Source organism: Carcharodon carcharias, chromosome 9, assembly GCF_017639515.1.
Source record: "Carcharodon carcharias isolate sCarCar2 chromosome 9, sCarCar2.pri, whole genome shotgun sequence".
Lineage (NCBI taxonomy): Eukaryota > Metazoa > Chordata > Chondrichthyes > Lamniformes > Lamnidae > Carcharodon > Carcharodon carcharias.
Genome location: NC_054475.1, coordinates 30,259,962 through 30,272,258, shown reverse-complemented (window position 1 = coordinate 30,272,258; position 12,297 = coordinate 30,259,962). Strand labels below are relative to the sequence as shown.

At 39.6% G+C, this 12,297-nt stretch overlaps 1 protein-coding gene across 3 annotated transcripts in view; it reads right to left on the bottom strand.

The window, feature by feature from the left end:
- Window positions 1-204: 204 nt before the first annotated feature.
- tbc1d22b (TBC1 domain family, member 22B) overlaps window positions 205-12,297 on the bottom strand; it is a 355,700-nt gene continuing 343,607 nt past the window's right edge. For all 3 annotated transcript variants that reach the window (XM_041195481.1, XM_041195479.1, XM_041195482.1), the window contains one exon: window positions 205-3,682. In XM_041195481.1, the coding sequence (XP_041051415.1) occupies window positions 3,554-3,682 (129 nt within the window). In that variant the 3' untranslated portion in view covers window positions 205-3,553. The remainder of the gene's footprint in view (window positions 3,683-12,297) is intronic.

Genomic DNA, 12,297 nt, shown 5'->3' with positions numbered 1-12,297 from the left:
AGTGATAACTTGGCACTGACTTGGAGATAATTTGCTCGTGGAATGAAATTCATCTGAATGATTAGTTATGCTGCTGCGAGGAAGCAATAAACAGCAAGTCAAATTCAGTAATCCTACACTCTCAACGGTAACCTTCGGTGAACGTTGCTGAGGTGCAGATGCCCAATGAGTCATACAGATGAAACAATAATCAAAGACAACCGATTGATGTGGAGCAGGAATTTAATTTTTTAAAGCCTCATAATAGCACTGACTACAGAAGCATTAAAAAAAACATGGTTTGAAAAGGAATTTGGCATATTTCAGAGACAGTATCATCCAAAGGGCTAATATATTAATCTCTTCACTGCTGTACAAATGTGCTTGCAAGATCACATTTCCAGTCTTTGATAAACTACTTTGATGGAATATCTTGTATTATGTAATCTGCAAAACAGGTCTATAACAGCTACAACATAATACACAAAAAAAATCATCTTTTGGACTTATTGCACGCAGAAGTGACAACAAATTGTGTCTTTTTGATAGCACATATCATGTTAAAACATCACACAGTGAAAAGGTGGAAAGTCACAGTTATAATTCACTTCCATCCTAAAGGTCTAAAGAAACTTGAAATACCATGCAACATCTCTCTGGTTTCTGATGGTGTAGCTGTAAGCGTTCCAGAGTCATAGACATTGTGCTAATATTTACAACATGAAATGCCACACAACCATGGCCAAACACTACAATAACTGTACAGTTCAGAACAGTTAGTAAAGGCACACAAGTTCACTTGTTCCGCATGTTGGTTCTGCTCACATTTTCATTGTGTAAATAACAAATCTTCAGTATATAAAAGCTAAAATAGCATTTGTTTCCTGATTAGGATTCCAGCTTCACACAACAACATATGGACAAGCATCACATATATGATAGCAATTCTGATCAGAACAGTCTCATTATGCTCACAGGAGTGAAAACATTTGCACCATTATATTGGTGTGTTCATTTGCCAGTTTAAAAAAATAATGTTTAAAGCTTCCTTGCGCCATATAATCATTCCTCAGCTAAGGTCATAACCAACCCAATCTGTTCCAAATTTTGGTCAAACATTAGGCAACCATTGACGAAGGGTAGTTTAGATATACGTCTTTCAATTTTGGCCCTCCTTTTGGTGGTAAGATCAACAGCAATTGGGATTAGCCAGGGAAGCTGCATTATATGTGAAGGGGAAAAAAAGCAATATACTTGCTATCTTCTAAATTTAGTCAAAGAAATTAATTGTGCTTTGATCCACGTGCATGACTTTGATTAGAATGTAACCATTTGCAAGTAAATATAAAAATGGAAGCAGAACGAGGTGTTAGGACTGTAATCACATTAGTGAACTTACACACCTACCTAATTGTCCAGAAAATAATTTGCACATTCACACTTCCTTTTAGAATGCAGGAAATTAAAGCACAGTTTTGATTGAAATTCAATGTAAAAATTACCATTTACATTATTTTAAAATTTCCAGAGTGACAATACACAGACACACCAAAAACTACAGCAGAGTAGTTTCAATAATTTGCCCTTTAAGTAAAAAGGAAAACACGATTAAAACAAACATGGCATTCAGACATTAAGTTAAAAGGTAAATGATGAAATTATTGACATAGTTTTAAACATATAATAAAGTCTCTTTGTGGACCTCTGAACCTACATCATTTATCTGCCTTTTCTTCGCACTAAAAACAGCCCTGGATAGCAACTTCCAAAGAATCACACCACCCAATGACATAAAGCTCAGATGCTGCAAGTTCAGTGTAGAAGTAAACAAAGACTACCTTTTCCTGACATGACCAAAAATGATCAAAGGTTATATATTAAATACAATAAAGCTGAGCGAGGAGTCTCACAGCAGAAAGACTCACAACCTTGGAGCTACTAGATTAAGTTCCAAGTTTGATTCCCAAGAATGTGCACTTATAATGATTTTGGCAGGCTACTAGTTAGAGATAGTTTATGGTAGTGAACTGTGAGAATAATGATACAGTCTACTTTATCTTGCAGGAGGTACAGCTCCCATCAATACAGCATAAGCAGTCATGGTTCCTGAACAAAGGAAAAGCAGTAGGTTCTTCAGCCCCTCGTCTGTTCTGCTACACTTTTAGGTCATGGCTAATCTGTACCTCAGCTCCCTTATTCTGCTTTCTCTTTATATCTCTTGATATATTTACCTTTAGGAACAGGAAGATGCTATTCAGCTATTGTTAGATTGTTTCTGATCTGTATCTCAGATCTATTTTCTCACCTTTTCTCCATATCCCTTGAGAATACTTGGAAACAACAGGCAATCTGAGAATGATGTCAGTCATTGCTGGATGCAGGGTAAGCCACTTTTCTAGCCAGGTTAGTCGTACTAAATTCTCTGCACCACTTCTGTAATATTAGAGCCTCAAACCAATAAGGTGAGAACAAGAGGGGAAAGGAACAAAAATCAGAGATTTCACCCTATCCGTATAATTGTTGGCCATCAATGGAAAAATCTGCTTCTCAGGTCTCAGATATATATTTTAAAAATATATATATTTATATATTTTTGTTACATGAATAATTTTTAAACCCTGGAAGTCATACACAAGGTATCTTTCAGCAGACAAAAGGGAAGTATTAAGTGCTAAAAGAAATGTCAGCAACGCTTTCCAAAATAATTTTAAACATAAATATTGCAATGTTTTCTCAACTTTACATAAAAATAATTGGTCAAAAGGCACACAAATCAAAAGGAAATACCTGAGAAACATATTTTGCTCTTGAATGGCTTCAGTACAGTTTGAAATCTACATTATTGGCATTAATAATTGGTCTTTTAACACAACATTAGCTCTCATAATACAGGTCTTTAAAAAAAAGTTATAAAGATAGTTAGATTTTTTCCAAATTTCCCAAATTCTACATTAAAAAATGAATCATTTTATTGCTTATAAAAATGATAATTAGTAGAAATGAAAAATATTTTTAAATGAATGTATCTCACCAAAACAGTTAAAGTTAACACCAAATAGTACACAGCAACTTCAAAATAAAATGAGGAAAACTATTTTTTTTTAAAAAAGAGGCACAATTAAAAATATTGTGAATGAGTATCGTTTACCACAAGAAATTTGATGCCAGTTTTAAGAATGAGGAAAATTTACCCAGTCTCTTTTATGCACACTAGATCCAAACACTTAAGCAAGTTTCTAAGTATAAGCTCACAGTAGTTCAAATTAAGGACAAATACATAGTGACTATTATACAGAAACACACTATATAATGCCTTTCAAATCCTTTTCTAAGAATTATGTATAACCTAGTATCAAAGATTTATCAAGGCTCTATGAAGAGCAAACTGAGGGAGCTCTCAGTCTACTTTCAATTTAGTATATTACAATAACAGCTCAAGAAAAGCTTCAAGTAATTAGAAACTACTTTCAAAGTAGTTGAAAGAGTTGCTGTCTCAGTCAATAGAGCTGATGTCCACCTGACCTGAAAGACCGCAAGGAGTTTAAATTCGGCTCTCAATGTTTTTGCTAACCACTTATCGTCTGTAGTGATTAGGTGCATCTGCAAACATGTACTTAAGCCTGTATGCTTCTGCTAGGAGAAGGCCAACTTCTTCGTTACCCCAGTGGATTGTAGGTAGGTTCTGCAACAACATCAGGAGACCCTTTAAAAAAGAACAGACTTCAGTTTGGTACATAAACAATCGTACTAAATACTTGCCGTCAAACCAAATGCAAAGATCTCCACTTGTCTAAGACTACTGATTCAGGTATCAAGAACAATAATAAAAAATACATATCCCTTGAACAGAATATTAAACTTACTTTAAAAAAAACTCATAATAAATATCTTGTGACTTAATTGATAAAAGTAATACATGGAAATTGTTATAATACAGGGCATAACAGAAGATGAGACATACTATTCAGGTGACCCACAGCATTTAAATAAGTGTTAATTCTGAATTGAGAAAGAATGAAACAATGCATGGCACAAATTAAATCCAATGCCACCAATTGCTAAAGATAAGGGCCACATATGCCAGCCAGGGTGATTATGATTATGATTATGCTTTGCTTTCATACTAAGTTACCCCACAATTCTTTATCCATAGCATCTACACCCATGCTCATCAGCACTGCCAATCAAATGATCTCCTCATTTTATACTTAAGAACTATTAGAAAAAGCTGGAACTAGACATTTTGGTTTGATTTTAACCGGGAATATGTTTGGGAAGGGGAACATCCACAGAGAGGGAGGTGTGAGGCCAATTAAGAAAATGATTAAGGATTGCAGAAACTTTTCACAGATTCAGTTATGTTGAAAAATGGAACTTCAAACTGCTTAAAAAAGTTAAACATTTTTTCACAAGTTCTTTCCTTGGCAATCAAAAGCTTTTAAAACAAATTTGTGAGAAAATCATTCAAGATGGGCATTCAGGAAGATGCAATGGTGACAGTGAAAGTTTTGAATTGACAAATCTCTGCCTTGCGTTTCTCTGTTTCCTTGTGAATTAGTTTCAGTTACTTATTCGGCTTTAATTAGTAATCACTGACTCACCATGGTAAACTATGACATGTAAGGGTAAGTACCATGCAAACGAGATTAACAGCAGTTCAATTACTCTATTTAGAAACTAAACTGCTGATTACTTAAGTGGCATATTTTGGCAGTATGTCATCACTCGAATTAGGATCTACTGAAGTATCAAATATAGGCAAATTTATGAGGAATGTATTGCACCATGGAGTAACACTCTGCACTCAACCCCTGTTTAGATTACAAGAATGACTTTCTCGACAGCTCCAAAGGTCTTATGTGATATGAGCTTTGTCAATCTCAAATCTATTTCTAGTGGTCATGGGCTCACTTATACGGACCAGAATTCCAGCTAGTCCTCAGCATTGGTGCTTATTTTCATTTGAAATTTACTCATGGAAATGTTTTGACTGCTTTGGGACTGAGCAGCATATTTTTCTTCTTGAAATTAAACTACCAGAGTATTATTTCCAGTAAAGACAAAGGGTGGGTCCAACAAATCCAGGGAACCCTGGATGTCGAGGGATATACAGGATTGGATAAAGAGAAAAAGGGGGGCTTATGGCAGATACCGAGGGCTCAAAACAGCAGAACCACGGGAGGAGTATTAGGTTTTGTAAGGGGGAACTTAAAAAGGAAATTAGGAGCACAGAAAGGGGGCACGAACAAACATTGGCAGGTAAAATAAAGGAAAATACAATGTTATTTTACAAGTACATGAAGAGTAAGAGGATAACTAGCGAAAGAGTAGGGCCCATTAAGGACCATAGTGGTAATTTGTGTGTGGAGCTGGAAGATGTAGGTAGGGTTCTAAATGAATACTGTGTGTCGGTGTTCACAAGTGAGAGGGACAACGTGGGTATAGATATCAGGCAGAAGGACTGTGATATAATTAAAGAAATTAGCACAGAAAGAGAGGAGGTTCTAAGTGGTCTGACAGGCTTAAAAGTAGATAAATCTCCAGGCCTGGATGAAATGTATCCCAGGCTGTTAAGTGAGGCAACGGAGGAGATAGCAGGGGCACTGGCAATAATTTTAAATACCTCTCTGGCCATAGGAGAGGTGCCAGAGGACTGGAGGACAGCCAATGTGGTACTGTTATTCAAGAAGGGAGGAAGGGATAAACCAGGGAACTACAGGCCAGTCAGTCTAACCTCAGTGGTGGGGAAACTATTGGGAGCAATTCTGAGGGACAGAGTTAATCTACACTTGGACAGGCAGGGATTAATCAAGGACAGTCAGCATGGTTTTGTTAAGGGGAGGTCATGTCTGACCAATTTGAAAGCATTTTTCAAAGGGGACAGCAGGTGTGTAGATGAGGCCAATGCATTTGAGTCTATCTGGACTTCAGCAAGGTTTTTGATATGGCCCCGCATGGGAGACTGATAATGAAGGTATCAGATAATCAAGGGATCCAAGGCAATTTGGCAAATTGAATCCAGAATTGGCTGAGTGGCAGGAAGCAGAGGGTGATAGTCGAGGGGTGTTTTTGTGACTGGATGCCTGTCACAAGTGGGGTTCCACAGGGATGGCTGATCAGTGGCAAATGGAATTTAATTCAGAAAAGCGTGAGGTGACGCACTTGGGCAAGAGAAACAAGGCATGGGAATACATGATGAATGGTAGGACCCTGGGAATTACTGAGGATCAGAGGGACTTTGGTGTGCATGTCCACCGATCCCTTAAGGTAGGACAGGTAGATAAGGTGGTTAAGAAAGCATATGGGATATTTGCCTTTATTAGCCGAGGCACAGGATATAGGAGCAGGGAGGTTATGCTGGAACCATATAAAATGCTGGTTAGGCCACAGCTAGAGTATTGCGTGCAGTTCTGGAATCCACATTATAGGAAGGATGTGATTGCAGAGAGCGTGCAGCGGAGATTTACCTGGGCTGGAGAGTTTTAGTTGAGGAGAGATTGGATAGACTGGGGTTATTTTCCCTGGACCAGAGGAGATTGAGCGGACATGATTGAGGTGTATAACATTATGAGGGGCATAGATAGGGTAGAGAGGGAGAAACTTTTCCCCTTGGTGGAGGGATCAATAACTAGGGAACATAGATTTAAGGTAAGGGGCAGGAGGTTTAGAGGGGATGAGAGGAAGAATTTTTTCACCCAGAGGGTGATGGGAATCTGGAACTCACTGCCTGAAAGTATGGTAGAGGCAGAAATCCTCATAACATTTAAGAAATATTTGGATGTGCATTTGCGATGCCATAGCATACAAGGCTATGGGCCTTGTGCTGGAGAATGGGATTAGAATAATCAGGTACTTATTTGACTGGCGCAGACTCGATGGGCTGAAGGATCTTTTTCTGTGCTGTAGAGCTCTATGACTCTATTTTGATCTTTAAGAGTAGTACTTTCTCTAAGTATCACCATTATTAATATCCTGGGGTCATAATTGACTAGAAACTGAACGGGGCTAGCCATATAAATATTGTGGCCACAACAGCAGGTCAGAGGCTAGGAATTCTGCAGCGAGTAACTCACCTCCTGACTCTCCAAAGGCTGTCCAACATCTATGACACACGTCAGGATTATGATGGAATACTCTCCATTTTCCCGGATGAGTGCAGCTCCAACCCCACTCAAGCAGCTCGATACTATCCAGGGCAAAGCAGCCTGCTTGATTGGCATCCACAACCTTCAACATCTAATCCCTCTACCACCAACACATAGTGGTAGTAGTCTATACCATATACAAGATGCACTGCAGCAACTTACAAGGTTCCTTCAACAGCACCTTTCAAACCTACAAACTAGAAAGACAAAGGCAGCAGATGCATGGGAACACCACCACCTGCAAATTCCCCTCTAAGACACACACCATCCTGACTTGGAACTATGTCACTGTTCCTGGGTCAAAATCCTGGAATTTCCTTCCTAACAGCACTGTGGACGTACCTTCAACATATGGACTGCAGTGACGAAAGGCAGCGACTCACTACCACCTTCTCAAGGGCAATTAGGGATGGGCAATAAATACTGGCCTAGCCAGCGATGCCCATGTCCTGTGTTCAAATAAATTTTAAAAAGTACTACTCTACTATTTTGGCTATATGATGCGATATTTCATTTGCTCTGTTGACGGCTATTCCAGGGTCATTGAACATGTAAAAAAACTTAGCTTATTAAAATTCTTTAATCTTTTTCAACCTTTTCCTTAGTTATTTTGACACCAGTCATGGAATAACTTGCATCATCCATTTTTATTCCTATCAGTAGTACTTCATACTTTAATCTGTCATTGATTTTGCAATTTAACATAGTTGAACTCATATTGTAGTTCCTAAACTGCCTTCTCCAATTCAACTGCACTACCTACTTTGGTATCATCTATGAGTTTTACATGTTTACCTTGAGCCTCTGATTACAAGTCCTTATTATAATGTAAATCAGAAAGTGTGTGATCCCCAACACCTATCCCTGGAGCTTCTTACTTGGCATTTCCCTGTACTCGAACTTAATTGCTGCAACGTACACAACACACTGTTTCTTACCCTTTGGCCAATTTCTTATCTATTCCAAAGTTTCACTCTGAATCTCCAATCATTTAAGCTTAAACAGAAACCTTTCATGGCAAGTTTATCAAATGCTTTATTAATGCCAAGGTGCACTATGTCACTGGGATTTCGACAGCCCTCTGAGGCTGTTACTTACACAAAACTCTAGAAGGTTGATCATGAAAGATTTTTTCTTTTCTGAATCCAGATTGGCTGCTGTTTATAAGGCTATTATCATGCAGGTAATCCAAATTTACCCCTGATAATTGATTCAATTATTTTACCTTGATAGACTAGGGGATCAGAGCCAGCAGCAGTAATAAAAACAGAAAATGCTGGAAAACTCAGGTCTGGTTGTATCTATGAAGAACAAAACAGAGTCAGAGTCAATAGGCAGAATTTAATGAGGGCAGCAGGGGGCCCTATGGCTGCCACCAATAATGGTGGCACCCCTGCCAATCCGAACTCTGGGAGCCTCGAGGGAATTAATTCCTTAATTGGCAGCCAGAACACTGATGGCTCTACAGAAGGCATTTAATTGCTGCACTTGCCTCAGTAGCGTGGAAATCTCGCCCTTTAGAGCTGAAGTGGAGGTTGGGGCTGTTCGGAGGAAAGGGCAGGAGGTGGCTCTCAGTGCTCCATCCCTCCCACCCATCTCCCAATGCTGGGTCCCTCAATCAGACACTGACTGCCTGTGAATGAGGGACCCTCCTACTAGGCTGCAAGCAAATCCAGCAGGATTTGCTTGTCAGTCTCCTTGTTAGGCGACTCCCCAGGCCGCCCTGGATGAGGCCCTTAGTGTGCATTAGTTGCCCACTTAAGGACCTAAGTTGGCATCTGGGTGAGAAGGCTGCCTGCAAGCCATCCTGCCCTGGATTTTTTTCGAGGGGAGGGGAGTGAAGCCCACCCCACACCATCCTGCCTGATCAAACTGACCCGCTGCTTCAGAAATCACTACCAGGGAGGGGGAATTAAATTCAACCCAACAGTTCTGATGAATGGTGCTAGACCTGAAACATTAACTCTACTTCTCCCTACACAGGTGCTGCTGGCCATGGGTCTTTCCAGCAGTTTCTGCTTTTATTTTGGATTTTTAGCATCCATAGTTTTGCTTTTGTAGCCAGCATCAGTACTCCTGTTTGCAATAAATTTAGCTCCCTCGCCAGATGATTTAACAGACTTTTCCAGGGAGAAATTTAGTCATGCAGACTATGAAGGGCGATTTTTGATTTGTGCTGGAATTAGCTAAGGTGGCACTAGGGATATTACAAATAGCTATTACAACCTGGGTTGGGAAGGAAAGATTGTTCCAACTCCTGATTGATATTTCGCGAGTTCTGCTGGAAAGTATGCAAATCTGTAGAGAACAGGTGAGGACAAGATTGGGCTTAGCTGTCAAGGACAGATTGTGTGCTGACATTCACTGTGATGGATCACATTGAAAGAATTACCAAAGAAGATAAATGATACTCAGATCACACTGTCCATTTCAAAGCTACTGAAGAGTCTGCATTGCCCACTGAACTCTACCATAACAGGAATCAATCGGGGTAGATTTTCAAGAGTGTTTGCCCATTGTCGAAAACACTCAATTCTCATGAAAACAAAAAGTGGGCAGTTTCTATAATTGGGCGGTCGATCAGCAATCTTACACTCTGGCAATAAGTTGAAAATCTTACCAATGCCTTCAGAAGAAGAGGGAAAGAACTGATTAGAGTATTAAAAAGAACCTAAAGAAAATACTCAACATTAGTAAAATAAAAATACGAATCTAAAATTGAGCTGAAGACAGTAATTACATTTCAGGATTCAGAACTATGAAATCCTCGTTTGAATGGTTTCATGATAATTCATTTCTAGCATCCGTGATTCTGCATCTATATCCTTATGCCTACTTGCTTCAGTAAGAAACTTAAAATGTGGAGTATATCAATTTAACAAAATTAATTTAAAGCAATAATAAGTTATATTAAATTGAATGCAATGGTAAAGGAAAAGGTGTATTTAGGGTATTAAAAAGGTGACCCTTGTTTTGTAAGCGTCTTGCTGTCTGTCAAAATTTTTGACAATTCAATTTTGGAAGCATGGGCAAAAATGGTTCCTAAAAACGAATTTCACAGCATATATTTATACACCCAAAAAATAACAATTGTCAACTAGCAATGCATCCTTATGGTTCCAACACAGTGGGCAGAATTTAATGCCCTCCCCAGTAACGAGTTTGGCGGCAGGGAGCATATAATCAGGCAGGAGGGTGATGGGTAGGGACCTGTTGCCTTACCCTAACTGCCCCGGTTAAGGCCTGTGGACAGCCTTCCCCCTCGCTGTTGCCCAGTTAACTGCCTGATTGGCACTTAATTCAGTGGGCCTTCCTGAAAAGAAGCGACATGGGACTCTCGCCAGCTCTCCAGCCAGTGGGCTAGACACCCAATGCTTCCAATAAACATCGCCCAGTTATACTATACCAGTGATTTTATCCAAGGGATTCTTTTGATTTGGGCATCTTTTATATGAAGCTATTTTTCTGTTCAGGCCATCACACTAATTAGTACAAGAAACAGATATATTGTCAGTGTCTCAATATCTGTAATTTTGTTATTTGTGAACCGGCATGGGAAAGGGTAACTTTATTACGTGTAATTATGAAGGAATTATTTTAACGAAGCAATGATATCACCAAGAGGCAGTGCCAAAGGCTTTTGTTAACTTGTGTCTACTGAGAACTTAAAACTAAATTATGCTCAACCACAAAGTAATTCCTGAGCGCTCTTTTGAAGTACTAACAGTATAATTTGTCAAAATGGTTTGTGCTGTTGAATGTAAACTCTGGAAAATGTACCAAGGCTATCAAAAAAACACATTTTAAAAAAATGACAGATAGGACTCAAAGAATTTATTTAGGTGCAACAGCATTTTTATGCAGTCAATCTAGAAACTGCACACACCACTGACCATACATAAGCACATGCCATCCAGAATAAAATAAGTTCCAATTTGTTACACACAGTTGCAATATGTATTTGTTCAACAATGAAAACAATGGGGCTAAATTGAATAGCACCTTAAAACCGGGTGCAGGAATTTAGATGTGCGATTATGCCCATCATTCAAAGTGCTGGAGGCAGTGTCAAATCTTCATGCTGATTGGTATGAATTGAAGCTTGCAGATTGTGTGCTGCTGCTGAGTGTTTGTACATCTCAAGCAAAGGTACCATATTCATGTAGCTTAGCACCATTTAAAGCTAGCTTGCACTACTAAAAGGGAGACTGCATTCTGGCTGCAGTAGGTGCCAAAACTGCTTGAAGAAGAGCGGAAGTCCTAAAGAATGCAAGAAAAACGGCCCAACAGTCCAGAGTTTGTGCCCCTAGGTTCATTGTTGCCACACTGGAGACTTTGATGTAGAGAGGTGGACTAGGCAAGAGAGTTCTTTTCCCTCAGGGAACCAGGAAGCCTTCCAGAACAGTACTGAGAAAGCAGTGGGAGCAGATGGCTGTAGCGGTCAGTGCCTGTCGTCCAGCCCCGAGCACCTGGGTATAATGCTGCAAAAGCTTTAATGATCCCGCGAGTGGGTCAAGGTGACTGAATGCATCCCCATATGCCATATTCTCACCACACCCTCTTCACTTGCCAACCAACAATCTATATCAACCATGGCTGAAACCTTGTATTCATATACTTCAGCTCACCCCTGCTGGAAGCTGCTTATTCATAACTCAGCTTGGACATACAGCCTGCTATTCAACTGTGGCAGGTGCATCACCCAAATACTTTGCATCATGCTCACTAAGGTTTTTAGCTGAAGAAAAAGATTCAGTCTGAATAAAAGACAATGGGCTGAATCTTCTGGCTGACGTGTGGGTGTGGAGCCCGCACGTCAGCACGCAACATCGCGATGTTTCAGTCGGTGGGCGGGCGCTATGCAACGCGACACGCACCCGCCATTAATTAAAGGCCTTGTTAAGGCCATTAAGTGACCAAATGACCAGGATTTTGAGGGGCCCATGCAAACTTCGGGTCGGCGCATCGGCCCAACGGGCAGATGGGTGAGTGATTTTTTTTTTTTACAAACCTCATCTAGTGGTGGGATGAGGTCTGATATCAGAATTAAAAATGTGTAATAAAGTTTTTGTGTATTACATTAACATGTCCCATCTCTTGTGACATTTTCACATGAGGGGGGCTTGTTAATGATTTTTTTATTTTTCTATTTTTCATGTTTCATTGCCTTTCA